This window comes from Anolis sagrei, chromosome 4 (assembly GCF_037176765.1).
Source record: "Anolis sagrei isolate rAnoSag1 chromosome 4, rAnoSag1.mat, whole genome shotgun sequence".
Lineage (NCBI taxonomy): Eukaryota > Metazoa > Chordata > Lepidosauria > Squamata > Dactyloidae > Anolis > Anolis sagrei.
The window spans coordinates 35,465,640-35,487,446 of record NC_090024.1 but is presented as its reverse complement, the minus strand read 5'-3'; the positions used below and the strand labels follow the sequence as shown (position 1 = coordinate 35,487,446).

General features: G+C 38.9%; 1 protein-coding gene across 1 annotated transcript in view; it reads left to right on the top strand.

Moving 5' to 3' along the window:
• The window catches only part of SLC26A7 (solute carrier family 26 member 7), a 97,895-nt gene that overhangs the window by 32,472 nt on the left and 43,616 nt on the right, over positions 1 to 21,807 (top strand). The window contains exons 4-7 of the mRNA XM_060775588.2: positions 441 to 605; positions 15,985 to 16,137; positions 16,463 to 16,545; positions 20,525 to 20,672. Coding sequence (XP_060631571.2) covers positions 441 to 605; positions 15,985 to 16,137; positions 16,463 to 16,545; positions 20,525 to 20,672 — 549 coding nt within the window. The remainder of the gene's footprint in view (positions 1 to 440; positions 606 to 15,984; positions 16,138 to 16,462; positions 16,546 to 20,524; positions 20,673 to 21,807) is intronic.

Below are 21,807 nucleotides of genomic sequence, written 5' to 3'. Positions count from 1 at the left end.
ATGGATGGGGATTGAGTTGAATCGGGCTACCGTACTCAGGGTGGCTTACTTTTCTTCTCTAGTATTCTGTATAGTTTTAGATGTTGGTGTAACTGAGAAAACAACAGTGTAAGCCAATATTCAAAGAAGTCACTTCACTGAATACATATTGGCAGAACCAGCTGTTATTCTAACTAATCTCAACACAGAGCCTGGTAAACCAGTGATATTAAAGAGATAGCATTTAGTAAATGTATGGAAGTGGACATGTGTTGAACATTTGCCTGTGGTCTATGCAATGCGTAATTCAACAACTTTACTGTTTGACTAGCTCATGGAGCTATCTCACCCCCCCCCCTCTTTTTTTGTTTTTTTTAAGTGGATGGATATATTGCTTTATTGAATTAGTACCAGTAACTATGTCCTTGTGTAACCACTGCTATATATTTTTGGTTTCTTAGGTAGCAATGTTTGTGCTGCACTTGGGCAGTGCCACCTTCTTGCTCACGGAGCCAGTGATAAGTGCAATGACAACGGGAGCAGCGACGCATGTCGTGACTTCACAAGTGAAGCACCTATTGGGAATGAAAATGCCGTATATCTCAGGACCCCTGGGATTTTTTTATGTGAGTTTATATGTAAAGCCTTGCTCCCCCCCCCCACATCTTTGCATTTCAGCTTAAATTGTAAGATCCAGTCACAGTACCAATCTTTCCTCATGTGAAAACACACAAAAATATCTTGAGAACTCTGTACTACTCCCAACCACCTCTGTTTTCCCCCATATTCTCTCGCAAAACGGTGACAGGAGACTAGACAATGCCACTTCTTGTCACTATTTTGAGAAGGACTGCAAAGGAAAATACAAATACTTGAGTTTGGCATGTGTGTGCATGTGTCCAATAGGAGGAAATCTGAAGGAAATGTCCACTCAACCACACACAGTTGCCCATCCCTGTCTGAGTGCAAGGTTACACTGGCCGGTAAATTTGTGGCCAGCTTGGAGCAGCAATTGCGAGAGGTGGGAGGTAGCCAGACACACTCTCCAATACCTGAAGCAGTAGTGTCTATATCAGTGGTTCTCAACCTGTGCGTCCCTAGATGTTTTAGCTTTCAACTCCCAGAAATCCTAACATCTGGTAAACTGGCTGGGATTTCTGGGAATTCAAGACCGAAACACCTGAGGACCCACAGATTGAGAACCACTGGTCTATATGGTCCAGCCGGGCCAAGTCCACAGCAGTCTTGCTGGACCATCATGCTACTGTTCATGTTTCCGGTTTCAGGTGACCAAAGAGTTCCAAGAAGAATGGAGGACTAAGTTTCTCCACCTTCTTCTTGTTCTTTTAGACACTTTTGTGACCATTTGAGAATAGTGGTGGCTGCAACACCACATTAAGTTGGTTTTAGATGTCTGGTTTGTTCTGGGTTTATTGTATTTGTGTCTGTGGTCATATCAAAGCATCAAATGTTTGCCTTTTTTTACCCATTGGAATCTGCCCTGGATCCCCTCGGGGAGATAGGGCAAAATATAAATAAAATTTGTATTATTATTTTTTATAACATAGGCACAATTTGTTCCCTTTTCCCTGTGCTGATGAGTAATCTGGTTTCATAAGTCTTGAATCCCACAATTGTTCAGTGTAGGTAAAATTATGTGGATAGAAGGATTCTAGCTGCTGAATAAGTGCTGAGGAATTACAGATTATAAAGACAAATTATAATGTCAGGCAGTCATAAGGAATGCAGATAAGTGATATTTTTGGCTTGATGGTATAGTAACATGATACATACTTTTATAAAGTAACATTTTGGTTTTGATTTCACTGAGTAATGACAGTGGGTCATTTCTCAAAAGATTGCTTTGAGTAACAAATTATTTTTTGAAAGTAATGTACTAAACTTTTTGTTAGTTTGAATTGCTACCAGAAACATGACTCCTAAACCACATTGTTATATCTCTAACAATTACTCTGGTATTAGCGATTCATATTCAGGATCCAAAGAATTGTGTTTCTTCAACTCATGCCATATCACTTTTGAGAGCAAGAGGGTTTTCCATAGCATACTATGATGCCTGGGTCTGATGCATGGAGAAAAACACAATATAAATAAAATAAGTAAATGATTTGGGGTGTGGGAATGTATCAACTTTACAAAAATTAAATATCCCATTGATCCTAGTTTCTTAGCTGAATGTCTAAGATGGATCCCTCATGTTTGCATATTTACATATGCTCTTTTTCCCACTTGTGTTATCACTTCTTACAATTTCTAGTTACTGCTTCTCTTTTATCTGCACGTTATAATAATCACATAAGTGATACAATAGGTTTCTTTATTTCACTTTACTTTTTTGAAAACAAAAACAGAATCATGAACTGCAATACCTAACTTCCTAATAGTTTGTTCTAATTTCCAACAATTTTGTTTTGTCTTGACTAGCCTTTGTTTCTTGTGTAGCTTGTTGTTTATTTGTTCAGTTGCTTCTGACTCTTTGTGAACTTATGGACCAGCCCACGCCAGAGCTCCCTGTCAGCCGTCGCCACCCCCAGCTCCTTCAAGGTCAAGCCAGTCACTTCAAGGATAACATCCATCCATCTTGCCCTTGGTTGGCCCCTCTTCCTTTTTCCTTCCATTTTCCTCGGCATCATTGTCTTCTTCAAACTTTCCTGTCTCATTATGTGGCCAAAGTACTTCTTCTTTGCCTCTAATATCCTTCCATCCTGTGAGCAGTTGGGCATTATTTCCTGGAGTATGGACTGGTTTGATCTTTTTGCGGTCCAAGGCACTCTCAGAATTTTCCTCCAGCACCACATTCAAAAGCATCTCTCTTTCTTCGCTCAGCCTTCCTTATGGTCCAGCTCTCACATTGATAGGTTACTACGGGGAATACCATTGCTTTAACTATGCACATCTTCGTTACCAGTGTGATGTCACTACTCTTCACTGTTTTATCAAGATTGGTCATTGCTCTCCATTGCTCTAACAGCAACCCAGCTTTTGTACTTTCTTCTTTCTTCTTGGTTAGAAGGCTCCTCAGCTCCTCCCCCCTTTCAGTCATCAAAGTGGTATCACCTGCATACCTAAGGTTGTTAATGCTTTTTTCAACAATTTTAACTCCAGCTTTGGATTCATCAATCCCCGCATGGCGCATGATGTGTTCTGCATACAAGTTGAATAGGTAGGGTGAGAGTATACAGCCCTGCCATACTCCTTTCCCATTCTTGAACCTGTCTGTTATTCTTTAGTTTGCTCTTACTGTTGTTACTTGGTCTTGGGTAGCTGGGTATGTCAAAAATAATGAACTGTGTGACTTAGCACACAAAATCTCATGGAAGCCCTATAATGATGACTAAGGTGAAACAAGTTTTTCACCACTGCTTTGGCAACAAGAAAATTAATTATAGTATCTCAGTTTTTATTTATAGTAAAACTAATAGCCAGGCTAAAGGAAGTACTAAAAGAAAGAATACACAAAGACCAGACAGGATTTCTGCCGGGACGACATATTAAGGACAACACAAGAATAATATTAAATGCTATAGAGTATTATGGAAAACATAATCAAAAAGAGGTGGGCTTTTTGTTTTTAGATGCTGAAAAAGTCTTTGACAAGGTTAATTGGAGTTTTATAGTGGAATTGATAAAAGAAATGGACATGGGGTATCACTTTATTGATGCTATTAAAGCAATTTACACTCACCAATCAGCAAGAATTATAATAAATGGACAATTAACAACAGAATTTAAAATAAATAAGGGGACAAGGCAGGGGTGCCCTCTATCCCTGCTGATCTTTATTATGACATTAGAAATTTTATTAGTGGCCATAAGAAGCAACCAAGAGTTAAAAGGGCTAAGTGTGAAACTAAATAAATATAAGACATGTACGTTCGCGGACGACATAGTCTGTATAATGGAGGACCCAATAGACCAATGGACTAAATGGTGGAGAGTTATAGAAACATTTGGAGAGGTGGCGGGATTAAAGATTAACAAAGAAAAAACTAAATTTCTCACAAAAAAATATACAAAAAAAGAGAAAAGAAGAATTGCAAGAAAAATTGGGGATAAAAGTAGAAACAAAAATAAAATATTTGGGAGTTCAAATCACAGGCAGTAATGCTCAATGACTAAAAAAACTATGAAAAAAAATGGCGTGAAATCAAAGAAAAAATGACAAGATGGCAAAGACTAAATCTTTCACTGATGGGAAGAATATTGGTAGTGAAGATGAATAAGCTTAAAGATAGTTTCTGTAAGTGAGAATTTGACATACGAAAGCATCCCATCTGGAGCTCTCCAGATATTTGAGACTGCATCTCCTATTAGGCTCAGCCAGCATGGTCAAGGGTTAAGAATGGTGAGGTTTGTAGGAAAAATGTCTAAGGGTTTGAGGGATTTCCATCCATCGGTTAATTTTATTTTCAACTTTTAAAAGATCACAATTTGATGTGTCCTTTTCAAAATAACTAAACAACTCAACAGTGCAGATACATAATTAAAACACAATATAAGATTTTTTTTTATCATGTCAGAAGTGACTTGAGAAACTTCCAGTTGCTTCCGGAGTGAGAGAATTGGCTGTCTGCAAAGACATTGCTCAAGGGACACCTGGATGTGTTACCATCCTGTTGGAGACTTCTCTCATGTCCCCACATGGGAAGCTGGAGTTGGCAGACAGGAGCTCATTTCATCTCATGGATTTGAACTGCCAACCTTCAATTCAGCAGTTCAGCTGGCACAAGGTTTTAACCCATTGCGCCACCGTGGCTCCATGTTGTTGTTCATTAGTTCAGTCGTCTCCGACTCTTCGTGACCTCATGGACCACCCCACACCCCACACCAGAGCTCCCTGTCGGCCGTCACCACCCCCAGCTCCTTCAAGGTCAGTCCAGTCACTTGCCCATCCATCTTGCCCTTGGTCGGCCCCTCTTCCTTTTACCTTCCACTTTCCCCAGCATAATTGTCTTCTCTAGGCTTTCCTGTCTCCTCATGATGTGGCCAAAGTACTTCAACTTTGTCTCTAGTATCCTTCCCTCCAATGAACAGTCGGGCTTTATTTCCTGGAGGATGGACTGGTTGGATCTTCTCGCAGTCCAAGGCACTCTCAGCACTTTCCTCCAACACCACAGTTCAAAAGCATCTATCTTCCTTTGCTCAGCCTTCCATAAGGTCCAGCTCTCACATCCGTAAGTGACTACAGGGAATACCATGGCTTTGACTATGCAATGGATCTTTGTTGCCAGTGTGATGTCTCTACTCTTTACTATTTTATCGAGACTGGACATTGCTCTCCTCCCAAGAAGTAAACGTCTTCTGATTTCCTGGCTACAGTCTGCATCTGCAGTAATCTTTGCGCCTAGAAATACAAAGTCTGTCACGGCCTCCACATTTTCTCCCTCTATTTCCCAGTTGTCAATCACCGTGGCTCCATACAATATAACATTTAAGTCAAGACACCAGGAAGCTCGAAATAAACATAGCATCAGAAAAAATAGTTTCAAAGTGTCAATGGATGAAGCTCATTAGAAAAAATGAGCTATTTGTTCAAAGTGATATTTAGAAAGAATGAATTTAAGAAAAAGAACTTTCCATTCATTTTTGGACTTCATAGATACAATCTGTATGTTAAATATCCCTTGATAAACTATTAATATGAAGCAACTTTTCATCTCAATTTTAAGAAAAAAAATTATGCCACCTGCTGGTGGTTATTGATATTTAAATTCAGTGTTGATGCTGGAATGCATACTTTGATATAAAGAATAAATAACTGTGGATTGCTGTGAGTTTTCTGGGCTGCATGGACAAGAGATCATGACTCGGTATTTTATATGGTTTTAATCTGTTTGATTGATTGATATGTATTTTAATTGCTTATATATTTAGATTGTTTATATTTTGATGAGATGTGTTTTATTGTTTACCTGTGCGGCATTGAATTTTTGTGAAATTTGTAAGCAGCCTTGAGTCCTCTTCGGGGTTGAGAAAGGCGGGGTAGAAATGAAGTAAATAAATAAATAATAAGAAATAAATATGGCCAAGTTCCAGAATAAATAACTATACCTATAGTATGGAAGTGCTGTTAAAACCCCTGTTATTCAGGTTTGCCTATGTTTAGAACTTTTCTTGTGCTTATAACACTATGTAACAAAATTTGAAACATTTTCTGTTCTCAGTTTGAAGGTGTTATTTCCTGTTAATTTTATGGTACTTACTTTGAATGTCATCGTTATCCTCCAGAAACTTCATTTTTGTGGCTGCCACAAACTATGTTGAATTGGTTGAGACTCTATATGAGATATTCATTGAAAAATGATAGCAAAATGTACTGCAAGGTGTCCCACAAAAACAAAGTCTTTGCAGTTTAATAAGTATTTCTGTGTTTTAATGACAGAACCAATTAGGAAAGGACATTTTAAACCCAGGAACAAAAACCATGTTACATAGTGTAATTAACTCCCAGTTTTTCCAAATTCTTTTTGTTTTCTGTTCTTTGCTTTATGAACTTGCACATCCAACCTTCTTCTGCATCTTTATACTACAGGAGAAGATTGGTCATGATAGATAAAATCCTTTTACATTACATAAATATAGCACTGTGATTCCATTTTAACTGTTACAGCAACATGCTATGGATATCCAGGATTTGTAATTTGAGGAGGCACCTTGGGCTCTCTGGCTGAAATTTTTAAACATCTCTGGAAATTGTAGATGCTGTATTATGAAAGAGCCCAAACAGGGTTGCTGTGAGTTTTCCAGGTTGAATGGCATAGTTCCAGAAGCATTCTCTCCTGATGTTTCGCCCACATCTGTGGCAGGCTGTGAGGTCAGTTGGAAACTAAGCAAGTGAGGTTTATTTATCTGTGGAATGTCCAGGGTGGGGGAAAGAACTCTTGCCTGCTTGAGGCAGTAACCAGCCAGGCCTTGAAGCTACAAGGCCATTAAATGTTAATCAAGGTGGCCAATTGCAATATTCACACTTGCCTCAAGCATAGATGCAGGTGAAACGTCAGGAGAGAATGTTTCTAGAACATGGCCATATAGCCCAAAACACCTACAACAACCTAGTGATTCTAGCCATGAAAGCCTTGGACAATACAAACAAGAATTCTTTCTCCCACCCTGGACATTCCAGAGAGATATAATTCTCTCTTTCCAACTGACCTCACAACCTCTGAAGATGTCTGCCATAGACGTGAGCAAAACATCAGGAGAGAATGCTTCTGGAACATGGCCATACAGCCCGGAAAACTCACAGCAATCCAGAGATTCTGGCCATGAAAGCCTTTAACAATACAGAACCTAAACTGCCTTTTCTGGACATGTTGGTGCCAGGCCAAATTTTCAAATGATTGAATCTAAGATACAGCAACACAACATGAAAAATTTACTTCTTCGGACTGCAGTTTCTAGAATTTCTCAAACAAATGAGGAATATGGAGCTGAAAAAGATAACTTCCCCCATGTTCTGGGTTGAAGTTAGAAAACGTACTTTTAGTCACTTGCATATTCAGTCTTTTTTCTTCTGGTTGCAAATGGTGAAAAAATGGTCTTCACAGAATTTCTTTTAAGGGACAATACTTTTTTCTTTAAAAAAGATTTATTATTTAGTTTTATAGGTGACATATTTGTTTAAAGGGGTCACTTTATTTTTGTTAAGGGGCTGTTACAAATTAGACACAAATTCCATTTACACGTCTCTACATATGGGTTGATTTGGAAGGGTTCCAGTCAGATCCCCATCCAGAAGACTGTGCAATAAATCTGATAATTTGAGTTGCCATGGTACTAGTTTTATATGAAAAATAGAGTTAAGTAATTATGTGTAGTTCAGCAGGCACAAGTGCATGGCAAAAGGCAAATTTGGCAACCATGTCATTGTTCTGTGCTCCCCCCCCCCCCCAAGAAAAAATAGCTTCGTAATTTTTAGCGTGTTGCCCAATTCTTTTGTTTTATGTTCCCTTTCACAATCTGCAATTATTGAAGCCTTTCTCTCTCTTTTTCTTTTTGGCTTGAACAACCTGAGAGCTCCAAAGCAGCACTCAAGACTGTTAATAAAGTGGAGTAAGAGAGTCATAAGAAAAACAATCCAGTAAAATGTTTTATTTTATAGAATGAGATCATAATTCAAGTCTGAGCAAATGAGATGTATATGGAGAGAACCAACCTGTTCAGAAGATCCCATGGGATCCATAAGTATCACAAATACATTGCAAATCATAACCTGATATCACACCACAATTGGGTTCAATAAAATCTTCTCACATATAAGATTCCGTTTAACTGTACCATGTCCTTTTACATGAATAGAGAACCTGTTTCACTCACTGGTGATAGTGGAATGAAACAGAGTGTTTGAGGATTGGGAAATCTGTAGGGATACCAAGGTGCTTGTTTATAAAGCTTTTGTCCTCCCAACCCTGCTATATGCCTGCGAAACGTGGACTGTCTACAGTCGCACTCAACTCCTGAAACAATTCCATCAGCGTTTCCTCCAAAAAATCCTGCAAATCTCTTGGGAAGACAGGCAAACAAATGTCAGCGTGCTAGAAGAAGCAAAGGCCCTAACATTGAAGTGAGGCTCCTACACCATCAACTCCGCTGGCCTTACCACATTGTCCGAATGCCCAATCACCATCTCCCAAAGCAGCAACTCTACTCCCAACTCAAGAACAGAAAATGTAATGTTGGTGGACAGAAAAAGAGATTTAAAGATGGGCTTAAAGTCAGCCTTAAAAACTGTGGCATAGACACTGAGAACTGGGAAGTCCTGGCCTTTGAGCATTTGAACTGGAGGTCAGCTATGACCAGCAGTGCTGCAGAATTCGAGGAGGCACAGATGGAGGGTGAAAGGGAGAAAAGTGCCAAGAGGAAAGCACATCAAGCCAACCCTGACCGGGACCGCCTTCCACCTGGAAACCATGTCTTCACTATGGAAGAACATGCGGATTAAGAATAGGTCTCCACAGCCACCTACGTATCCACCACCAAGACACTACACTTGCAGGGCCATCATCCTTGGATTATGAGGGATTACCTAAGTAAGTAAATAGAAGTAAGATGGTGTCCTGCATCTATGTGGATTCCAGATATTTCATACACTCTTAGCTTGCTTTTGTCAGACCTCACCTGGAATACTGAATCCAGTTCTGGGCACCTTAATACAAGAATGATATTGACAAGCTGAAAAGGAGAAGGAAAACCAAAATAACAAAAGATCTGGAAAGCATGTTCTGTGAGAAGCACCTTAGGGAGTTGGGTATATTTAATCTGGAAAAGAGAGGTTAAAAGGTGACATGATAGCTATGGTTAAACATTTCAAATGATGACATACTGAAAATAGAGTAAACTTATTTCCTTCTGCTCTAGAGAGCAAGACACAGATTACATGAAATGAGACTCCATCTATACATTAGGAAAAAAATTCCTGATGGTAAGAACTGTTTAACAGTGGAATATGTTGCCTTGAAGTGTGGGGGATTTTTTTTTTTTTAGGTTTTTAAACCAAAGCTGAGTGGCCATATGTCAGGAATGTATTGGTTAGATTGCATGACTCTTGTGGTCTCTTCCAGTTCTATCATTATATGATGCAGTAGGTAGGAAGGGTGAAGATGGTCAGTGGATAAAATATGGTCTGTGGTATCTGAATGAATGCACTGCCAAGTCTATAGTAAATAACAATGGCATATTGTAGTTGGGCATTTGGCTCCCAGGTGTCTGTACTCAGTTCTTACTGATAGCTTGCAACTACATTCAGTATTACGCTATTCCTCAAATCTAATGCACCCCCCCTTTCAACAATTTTGCATAGGCAAAATTAAAGTGTGCATTAGATTTTATGGTCTCATTCACAAGGCCTTCAAAACCGAGGGGGAGTTTTGGAAGGAGCCGCAAATAATGCCAGTTGGGAATTGTTTGAGGCATGAGAGAGAGCATGGCATCTTCTTACCTGCCTGCCTCCCTAATGACAGGTCCAACAGCGCAGGCAAGATCGCATCAGAGAGACAGGCAGCAGATTTGCCAGCCTCGTGCCATTCCCAACTGCCTGCCTCCCTAATGCGACTTTGCCTGTGCATTATATTTGGCAGCAGGTTTTTCTTTTGGTAATGTGCACCTCAGAACTGAGGTGTGGATTACATTCGATGGTGCACTATACTCGAATAAACACAAGAGATAGAACTGGGGGTTCATTGCAGCATAGGACATTGTTATATACTGTGTTGGGGTGTTGATTCATCTCTGCATTTTCTGCAGTTTTCACGAGGGACAGGCAGCTGCAGAGAATGCCAGAGACACTGTTTATCCCCATAGCAGGCTCCATGCTCAAAATCAGCCAAAATCAAAACTGGAAATAATACCTTTATCTTTTCAGATATGTTTAATGGTTTAGGGTGCCGGATGTTGGGTGGTATATTTCAGTTATAAGTTCTATTAGAATCGGTTTCCCAATTTTTGCTAAGTTTTCGCCAAGTTTGTATATGATGCAGAGGTTTTGACGATCTGACGGTTGGCTACATTGGAATTGTAGCCCCAAAAGTAATTTTCCAAATCTTTGCTCCCATCACCCAATGTCAAACTAAAGTGGTGGCGGCTCTTTCTTGTCCTTTGCTTCTGGCAGCAAAATAATTGGATCAAGGTCTGAGAACAAAATAGAAGTGTAATCTAGGATGTTGTAGGACTTCATTCCATTCTTCATAATGGTGTAAGTGATGGCTTTGCTATCCCCTCCAAAACTTCTAAAGGATACTGACCTCCTCTGATGGCAGGATAACGTCACATATATTTGTTAAAGTGGCTACTTTAGGTTGGCCTTAGTTCTCTGCAGAGCCTTGAAAATTCCAGCAAATGAAGCATTACCAATAAATCATCCAATTTCCAACCATACTTTTCAGGACAAGGGATGGCAGGATGCCGCCTGTGAGCTGGAATGCTGTGTTGCAAATTTTCTGAAAATAAAACTATTTTAAAAATTTTAAATATTAATACTAAGTGTTCATGGTTAGGATCTAGTCTCTTAATTTTTATGAACGACTTTTGGAATGAGATTTCAGACCTAAATTGTTTTTGAAAAGCAACTTTATTCCCAAATCTATGTTGTATTTGGCTACCAAAAGTTGAACAGAAGCATTTTAAAGCAATATAATGGAGAGGCTTTTGCCTGTAAAAGTGGATTGATGTTAGAGTAGGCTCTAAAAACTAAATTATTTGCTTTCATAGCTTCCCCCATTTGGAGAGCTAGCTTTAACGGTTTGTCTCTACCCCATTATATTTGCTGACATGCCAGTATCACCCGACCTTATTCTTTGTTGGCAGTGCCCTGCTCTATTATAAAACTGTAATTTGATAGGTTTTGGTAGACCAGTGTGATTCAGTACACCAAATAGTGGATCTGAGTCTCATTTCTTCTGTTTCAGAGAACTTTTTGCCTAAGCAATCCTGTTGTGCTCATTCAACAGGTCAAACCGCCACAGGGCCCACTGTGCAGCCTGGAGGGCTGCTAAGTCCCATTTTCAGATACTGTGGAGGGCCATGTGGTGCATTTGTGACTTCTTTTTTGGGTGACTGATAGTAATGGTGCATCTGTTCTAGTAGCCTTTCAGTATGGTTTTACTGCTGGGGGGAAATGGTGTTTCATGGTGGAGACCTTCTCTCTCCTAAACAACATTTATAACATTGAAAAGAGCTTTTAAATACTCCTTTAATGTGTTTCATGGATTTCTTTTTGTAAGTGTGTGGCTTGGTGGAGGTCCCATGGTGCTCTGAATTGAACAAAAATACACACAAAGGGTAGGATGCAATGTGGGCTTCACAATTCCCATCTCAGAAAGAGTATAGGGGAAATTACATTGTAGAACTACAACTACCAGCATCTATCATATTTAGCTATGTTGACAAGATGTGATTGGAATTACAGTTCAGCAACATCTGGAGGTACATATGTTCTTATTCCTACTGTAGAGAATGGGGCATATGCCACTTGATTGTGAAGAACTCTGTGGTCTCAGAATGCTTCAAAATGCCACAAGACCAAAGGGCAAGAATTGGTTGAGGTATTGCTGAATTGCAACTCCAACTGTTACTTCCAACATTGGGTTAACATAGCCAAGAGTAGCAGTTTTAGGAGTTGAAGGCCACAATGGTCAATCCCCAAAGTAAAAGGTTGTTTTTGAAACAGAGTATTGTTCCCTGTGAAGTGTATTGGGCTCAATCCGAAAAGCGGGATATAAACTGACTGACTAACTAGATACATGTCTACTATAGTTCTTACTATATAATTTGTACTAAAGAAACCTTATATCTGGCTATTTTTTCAGGCCTTCGGGAAATGTGTCTTTCTGTCCAGTAGAATAGCTTTGTCACGGGCTGCTGAAATGATGCCATATAGAGATGCAATATAAAATGTAATATAATTAAAACATAATATAATTAAATCATAAAGAGATCAACATCAAAAGGGAAGTAAACTATCAATATTAAAATTCTAGTTGACAATCGGGCTGCAGATCTTTGTACCAACTGAAATTTCCAAGCACTCTTTGGAGGCACCCACACAGAGAGAACATGACAGTATTCCAAACAGGATGTAACTAAAGCATATGTTACTGTGGTCAGATCAGATGTCTGTGGAAGTAGTTGGTGCACTAGTTTTAAGTTACAAAATCAACCCAGGACACAGTAGAAACCTGGGTCTCCAGGCTCAAAGCTGAGTGAAGGAATATGCCCAAAATGCTTGCCTGTGACTCTAGGGGAATGCAGCCCAACCAGGCATAGGCTAAATCATATATCTTTTGACTCACCAGAATCAATACTGTTTTCAGATAATTTCCTCTGAATATAGTGTATTTATATATGGATTCAATGGTGATGATGCTTTTGAGTTAGTTGGTGGTTGGACTGGATGGTGTAGTTCAGACTACACTACTTTAGACTGAGTTGCTTTATTTCTTCATGCCTTTAAAGCTCGAACTAAAACGTAGAGTGAATTCATCACCTCACTGGCATTGAAGAGATCAGCTACTGCTGTGTAGATCAGACATGGTAGTTGGATAATGCCACCAGCCAAAAGTAAGATGTTGTATATGTGCGTATTGCATTCTCAGCAGGTTATAACTCAGCCCAATTAATTTCCATGGGGAATTTATGAATGTTATCTTCACTGAAATTAATAAATGTTAATAGAAGCTCCTTATTTGGAGGTTTTTAAACACAGGCTGGAAGGCCTTCTGTTGGGGGATGCTTTGATTGTGCTTTTCTTGCATGGCAGGGGGTTGGACTAGATAGCCCATGTGGACTAGATAGCCCATGTGGTCTCTTCCAACTTTATTATTCTAGGATTTCATTATTCCCTTTGTTTATCTTGCCTTATTAAAGTAGAAAAATAGTTGCATCAATCATTTTTAACTGAATGGGTATGTGTGCCAGCTGTTATTTAAAGTTTCTAATGTATTACAGAATTAGAATCTGGAAGAATTTCTGAATGCAGGAGGCATGTTCAGAAGTGAATTGTTTTCTTTTGGATCTACAGAATTATATGCTGCTTTGTCTTTGATACAATGTGTGATGGTTGAAATAATTCCTAGTATTCATTTTGAGATAAGAGCACACAGCTGAAATATAAGATTTAAATTTATGGTAGCAGTGGGTAGCAGTTCTTGCTCATTACAGATTGAAAAATCCAGTAATTCAGCCAGGTGCTGTGATAATCTTTTGTGTCACCAGAGTAAAACAATGAAACTCCAAATCGGTCAGACTGGAGTGCACCGCTTCTCAGGCTTTGCCCTTAGGGTGGATTTGCCACCCCATCAAAGCTTAGTAGCATTTCTTTTGTGCACTACAACTCACAGAATCTTACCTAGTCATGTTTCTTGTGGAATTCCTGGAGTTATAGTCCAAGTGGCTTTTAATATATCTATTCTTGCACTAAAGAGGACACAAAGGACAAAAATGCCTCATGGGAAATGAGGCCTTTCGTGTGGGAGTGCTACAACTCTTGCTCTCTCATGTTGGTCCTATGAGGTTATTTACTATAGAAAGCCCACACAGCTTGTTAAGAAAATTAAAGTACTAAACAATGATAAAAGGGGGTCTGCTGAGGGGGTACAAATACCAAAATCGTTGCAGAGTGGATGATGACAGCATTCCTCAAAACTGTTGACTTTAGGATCCCAAAGTAACCATTATTTCAGGATTCCTAAATCCTTGGAAACATTTTGTCTCCAAATGGGCTGATAAATGTGGCCTGCCTTCAACAAGAGCCATATGTTTGAAATAAGTCTTTGATTATGTCATCTTTTAATAATTGATGGTGGGACCTAGTCAAACTCTGCTTTGTTTCTTGCTTACTCACTGCTTTTTGGATCTTCATCTCAGTAGCTTCTGAGTTGCTGTCAACTTTGCCAATGGTCTTACATGGCATTCCAAGTTTCTGTCTTTTGTCCTGGTTGGTTGCTGCTCCCGATGGGGCACTGAGCCTAACCCACACACCCTCTATAACATGTATTTCTGCACAACTGTGTTATTCTAGCCGCCAAGTCCCAAGCTGTCTCATATAACATCTTCATTGTTTGATTACATATAGGCAACATGTGGCTAGAAGTTGTGGTTTCATTGACCACACATCCAAATGTCTGCCTTATCCACAAAATGGACCCTCCCCCCCAATTTTACACCAAGCGTGAAAAAGAGGTGTCCCCATGGTTATGTGAAATCTCTCCATATGAAATAATCTTGACTAGGTTAACCTGACCTTGGCATAGAGTGGCTGCCCGGATTAGTGGGACCATGGTATTATGCAAGTTTTTGTTTAAATATGTATTCGACATCTTTTTACATCACTCTCTATTAGAAAATAAAAATCATATAAGCTCTAACCACATTACAAATATGGTGGCTCTTGGGTTCTAAAGGGAACAAAATTCTCTGCTCCCAAAGGAAGGATTGTGTCTCTCCATCCTTCTCCTGACCTTGGCATTTTAAATATATACTAGACTTTGGTATAAATACCCTAAATTGCTTTTATTTCTGCTTTATTTTTCTGGTTCTTTGCTTGTATATATATATATATGTGTACATACACATCCCTTTATTATCCAGACATAAATGGAGATGCATGAAGCTTTGTGAAACTTAACATAGTCTTCTGTAATTCTCCATGACTTAATACCAATATTTTTAAATACATGTGTATAATTCCATTATAAATGGCATCCACATGTGACTCAGAAGAGACTAGGACGTGCTTGTGAACAACTGTGGTCATTCCACAGATATATAAACCTTTTTTCCAAGTTCCAACAGACCTCACTACCTCTGAGGATGCTTGCCATAGATGCAGGTGAAATGTCAGGAGAGAATGCCTTTAGACCATGGCCATGCAGCCTGAAAAAACCTACAACAACCCAACTTTACTTTAGCTGACAATTTTGTTTACTCACTTCCCCAATTCCTCTACATTTGACAGAAGCTTCTTCCGAATGCTTTATCAGTGCACAATATTTATATGAAGGACACTAAAGTCACGATAACACTGATTAGAAGAGCATGCTGCTGGCAGATTGCTACATTTTTTGGCCTCTTTCATGCACTGTAAAATATATATATCTTTGGGTTGGATCCAGTCAACCCATGAATAGAATGCTGCTTGTAGGTTCTGTGTCATAGGAAAAAGCAACAAGCCAAAGCTGCCAAATTATTTTACCCTCTTCACTCCCAATTAGCACATGAAAAGCTATTCCAGAAGATGGGAGAGAGATCTTCTCGAAAAGGACATTAGGTTGCACCAGAGCTTTGAAAAAAATGTGTGTGTGTCTTTAACTGCGATCTTCAGAATCTCATAGCCTACATGGCTATCTCTAAGGCATTCTGGAAATTGTAGTGGTACGTCAAAACTGCATCCAACCTGTTGTTTCCATTGTTGGAGAATGTGACATACTGGGATGTGACATACCATAGTTGTCATTTATGGATGACATTTTGCCTTCGCTTTTTCCACAATAGATTTATGCCTACATCTTTGAAAACATCAAATCCATTCAGCTGGAAGCCCTTCTGCTGTCGGTGCTGAGCATTGCAGTCCTTGTTCTTGTGAAAGAGTTGAATGAGAAGTTTAAAAATAAAATTAAAGTGGTTCTTCCTATTGATTTGGTTTGGGTAAGTAAATTCAAAATTAAGGTTTGTTATACTGCTGGAACTGGTGTTTTCTGCTGATTAACACAGAGCAAATCTATGTGGTTTAGATAAATGCAGGTACTACTATATATTAGTTCCCATCAGAAACCTGTGCCTGAAATGTTATAAGTTGGGGCATGACAAATCAAGACTTATCAGTACTATGTTATTCAGGTCAGCATTAATTACAATGATGATGATGAACTTTAGGCTGTTATTCTCCCCCCCCCCCCTTAAAACTAGGACTCAAAGTAGCCATTTATTATTATTTTTTTCTAGTTAATTTCTCTTGTTGCTTGATCAATAGATAATTGCTTCTTCTGTTGCCTCCTATTCTGCTGATTTGAAAAGCAATTATGGCTTGAAGGTTGTGGGACATATTCCAGAAGGGTAAGGCATTTTTATATGTGTATTAAAGGTATAAGTCTTTGCATATTTTGTTCTTGCATGAAAGAATAAGTAATGTTAAATGTTTTCTTCCTGTCACATGGATCATTGGGTTGCTCTGAGTTTTCCAGGCTGTATGGCCATGTTCCAGAGGCATTCTCTCCTGATGTTTCACCCACATCTATGGCAGGCATCCTCAGAGGTTGAGGGGTCTGTTGGAAACTTGGAAAATGGGGTTTATATATCTGTGGAATGTCCAGGGTGAGAGAAAGAACTCTTGCCTGCTTGAGGCAGGTGTGTATGTTGCAGTTAGCTACCTTGATTAGCATTTAATGACCTTGCAGCTTCAATGCCTGTCTGGTTGCTGCCTGGGGAAATTTTGTTAGATCACTTGAGTTTTCATGCATTTCTGAATATATTTTTCTTTAAAATTCTACCAAGTGACTTAATACCTGATTACAGATTATTGTAATGATTGTTTCTTGTGTAAAAGATTATTTTGCAAAAGAAAAAAAGCCCTTCTTGAGATTTAACTATCTCACAGTGATTGATTGATGCTTATAGATACCCTTTTAAATCAGGAATAGGGAAAATTGAGAGTATCCTTTACACTCCTAAGTTATATGTGTCTTTAGTATAAGTTATATTTTGCTGCTGATTTTAACAGATTTCCTAACAATTTATTTATTTATTATAGTTATTATACTATTTGTAAACTGTTTTTTTCTTTTAGAGACTCAAAGCAGTGAACAGTGGTAAAAACGATACAATACAATGTAAAAACCTAAAGATTATAAACATTAAAATAGAATTAAACTTAGAACTATCTAATATGAATAGCTATAATTATTAAAACCACTGAAATAGTTTAAAATATATTTCTGCTTAAAGGTTCCATAGAGATTGAAGTGTTCTGATATAGACAAGCCCTCTGCAAGCCCATGACTTCCAAATGGGTTGAGCTACAACTCTTATTCCCAGAAAGCACAGCTCACAACTGTCCAACGACAGTGGTTCTCAACCTGTAGGTCCCCTTATGCTTTGGCCTTCAACTCCCAGAAATCCTAACAGCTGGTAAACTGGCTGGGATTTCTGGGAGTTGTAGGCCAAAACACTTGGGGACCCATAGGTTGAGAACCACTGATCCAACCCATTTTGAGAACAGTAGTTTGGGAAGGGCTGGTGTGGCAAATTATTCCCAAATCATAACTCTTTGCCCCAAACTGTAAATGCTACTCAGGATCAAAAAGAATTACTTGTGGCATGTCTAAACAAGGGCTTTGATATGTAGAGTAAAATTTTAAAGAATTTAGATAACAGCACAGCAGATCACTGTTCCATATTGCAAGTTGCTTTTGAAAGTCTCTTCCATTTCATAAGCCATTTTTATATGTCTGTTTGGGAAACAAATCCAAACCTGCCTTTGGTGTGTGAATGAGTTGCACATTTATCTGTACTTCAGTCAGTGAAAAAAAAAACCATGTTATTTTCCAGGCATGTCACGTAACCAAGTAGTTTCTAAGCAATTAATGATACTAGATATCAAGTCTCAACTTAAGTAAGGACTGGAACAATCAAAAAGAAAAGAAATGCAAATATTCATGAAGCACTTTTCTTAGGAGCCAGACATCAGGTGAAAAGATTAGTGAGTAAATAGGGCTCTGAAGGTAACACAAGGTTCTGAGTATGATCTGTAAAAGTATAGTTTAAATCCAGTTCAGCCATTCATTCTAACAATCAAGCATTGAACTCTTTGGTCTCATCCACACTGCACAGTTATAGCACTTTGATTTCACTTAACCCCCATGGCTTAATCCTATGCAATTCTGAAAATTATAGTTTAGTGAGGCACTAGAGTGTTATGACAGGAAAGAGTGAATACCCCATGAAGGTACAAACGCATCAATTCCGTAGGAAGTTGCCATGACAGATAAACTTGGATCAAATGCTATAGTATATAAAGGGCTGCAGTGGCGCAATGGGTTAAACCCTTGTGCTGCTGAACTGCTGACCTGAAGGTGATAGTTTGAATCTGTGGGACGGGGTGAGCTCCTGCTGTTAGCCCTAGCTCCTGTCAAATTAGCAGTTTGAAAACATGATAATGATGTTGGTTTTTATTGTTCCTATTGTGGTTTTATATTGTTTTAATGCTTAATCTGTATTTTGCTATTGTGTGTTCTAAGTTGTTGCAAACTGCCTTGAGTTGCCAATAGGCTGAGAAAGGCGGTATACAAGTATAGTAAATAAATAAATACAAATAAATAAATAAACGTGAGTAGATAAATAAGTACCGCTTCGGTGGGAAAAGGCAAAAGGTGCTCCAAGCAATCTTGCCAGTCACATGACCAGGAGGTAACAATGCAGGGTCCTTGGCTTGAAAATGGAGAAAAATACCTCCCCTAGAGCCATTGCTGAGCATCGCCCTCAGAAGTCAGAAATGAAAAAGGAGAATCCTTTGCCTTGTCTGTGTCTCATTGTACGTGACTGTAAGGCACTGAAGGTTTGCCTATGTCTGCCGTAAAATGCTGTAATCTGCTCTGAGTCCCCTACAGGAGAAAGGGCGAATATAAATAAAGTATAATAATAATAATAATAATTATTATTATTATTATTATTGACACAAAAACACAGTAGGTCACAGCAAATAAGATATATATGCTGGATTTCGTATCACAAAATCACAAGTCCAACACTTCCCAAGCGCCTAGGAGTGTGTTGTTGTTCTTGTTGTTGTTATTATTATTATTATTATTATTATTATTATTATTATTATTATTATAGTTGTGTTCAGTTAAAAAGACCTATGTCACAGCCACTTCTAACACCTAGAAAAATTAATGTATAAAAATTCTCATATTTTTGCCCTAGATTGAAAACAAAAGTAGCAAAGATTTATAATCTCGTCCTTCAAACCATGTGGCACATTGCACAGAAATATTACCTTACATTGTATGGAAATAATTACTGTGTGTGTCATGCATGCGGGAATGCAGGGTATTAAACAGACAAACAAACAAACAATTAAATTTATAATGCATCACATGACCATGCTAGCTAGGGATTTGTTTCCAAAAATGTAGGTATTCCAGGCATAGGCTTTGTTACAGAACCATAATGCAGTAAATTCTTGATCTCATGAATATGACTGCTCTGCTCAAAAACTTGCATGAGATTTAAAAATTGGTCCTTAAGGTGCTCCAAAACCTTTCATTGTTTATAATACTATGAATGTGATCCAAGCAGGATTGGCCCCTAGACGTTCCTTATATGGAGTTTACTTCCTTGTAAATCAGTATAGCTTTTCAGCCAATATATCACTTTTGTTGTTGCATGCCTCCAAGTCATATCTGTTTTATTGTGACCCTAAGGTGAACCTATCATAGAGTTTTCTTGGCAAGATTTGTTCAAAGAAGGTCATGTAAATATGCATATGTTCTCTCCTAGTGACCACGCAAAAGGGATAGTTTGTAGGGGTATAGATTATTCGCAAGCGAATTGTCAGTCCCAGTTCTTCTTTTTCATATCGCCAGGATTTTGACTGATGAGAATGATAGTTATTGGGAATAAGGGAATATTTGATATTGTAAGAACAATACTGAGATTTTCTCTAAGCCTTAGAGTTTCAGGCAAAAATCTCCAAGATGTATTGCAATTATTTTGGTATATTAGTGCAGATTTATTCAGTAAAAGCAGGTAAGATGGCACATTTTTATATTTGGCAGACATAGCCCTGAAAAATGTAAATATTGCCAGAAATTATCCTTCTTAAACTTAAGTTTAAAGTCACCACCAGGGACTCCAAAAAAAGTGTGATGATCCATTTCCTTAAAACAAGATCTACTGTGGCTTTTGCATTTTCAATTCTAGCACTGGAAGTGCTTTGTAAAGTTAAGATAGTAAACCTTTGCCGCTTGGGCACAGTTGCCTTCTTATTCTAACTCGTAACATCCTCCGCCACATAGGACTGTACTTATTTTTACAGCATACCACCTCCGCAGCCTCCACCCATGAACATCCTTCCTGAAGTAGTTACAGAGGCATTTGGTGTTGCACTAGTCGGCTATGTTGCATCGCTAGCACTTGCCCGCTCTTCAGCCAAAAAGTTCAACTACTCTGTGGATGATAACCAGGTAAAGGTTTTTGCTCATTGTTTCTGCTGCTACCAATTTTTTTAAAAAAAATGTCTATCAGTTACATTTATATTCCACTTTTCTTCAAATGAGCTCAAGGCAAGATGAATGGCACCTTCTCTGCCTCAGTTTAGCCTCGTACTTAGAATATGCTTGCACAATAGCTTGCTATCTGAGAAGTTGCAATCCTTCCACGGTTTTATGGAAGCAGTGAAAGTAGGCAGAGAAAGTTATTACACAATAGTGAGGACCAAGCTGCTGGAACCAAGCAACCCATTTCTTCAGGTTCTGCCTTCTACACAGAGCACTTGGAGTCAGGTGGTTCAGAGTGTTTGGCTGGATCAATTGCACATTGAAGCCAGCCTTTTCAGAGTATTCAGGCTCAAGGATTCCCCTTTCAGAGTACTTATGTTTCATTACAAGGTAATTAGCAGCCTTCCCTTTCCAATTGGACTGCATGGCTTCAAAGGTCTCTTCCAACTCTAACTGCAAGTTTGTCTACCTTCGTTAGCTGATCCCTTTTCCCACTGGCTTTCCCCCATTCTGCCACTTCCACAACACCAGCAATGCCAGCATAATAACTAAATAAGATTTCAACTCCACATACTCAGGTCTCTAAGTTCTCAGGCTGTAGGAGACTGAATCAGTGATTTTCTTGGCTCTGTAGAACAATCTGGATCACTCAAATCCCAGGTCAACATGCTAATCTCACTGCTTATGTCATCATCTTACAATTAGTCTAGGGATGTTAATAAAGATTGATGAAAAAATAGTCCAAAATAATTTAAAGCAGGGGTTCTCAAACTGGGGCTTAATAAACGATAGTGAGGGGCTCCACGGAGCCATGCGGCTTCCTTCCTCCTCCTCCTGAGAAATGCAGGAAAATTAAAGTTTGGGGCTGCTGAAAGAACAGCAGCAGCAATCTCCCAGGGCCCTGACTCTTTCTCCCCTGCCTCCCTCGTTGCCAGGCTCTTTTTCTCGCTGTCCCCCTTCCATGGCCTTCTTTGCTTCCAAAACCCCATTTCCCTCCCATCACTCAGGGGGTGCTTTTATTGTGCTCTTCTTGCATGGCAGAAGGGAGTTGAACTGGATGGCTCCTGGGGTCTTCTACTGAAATACTAATAAGTTTATGTTG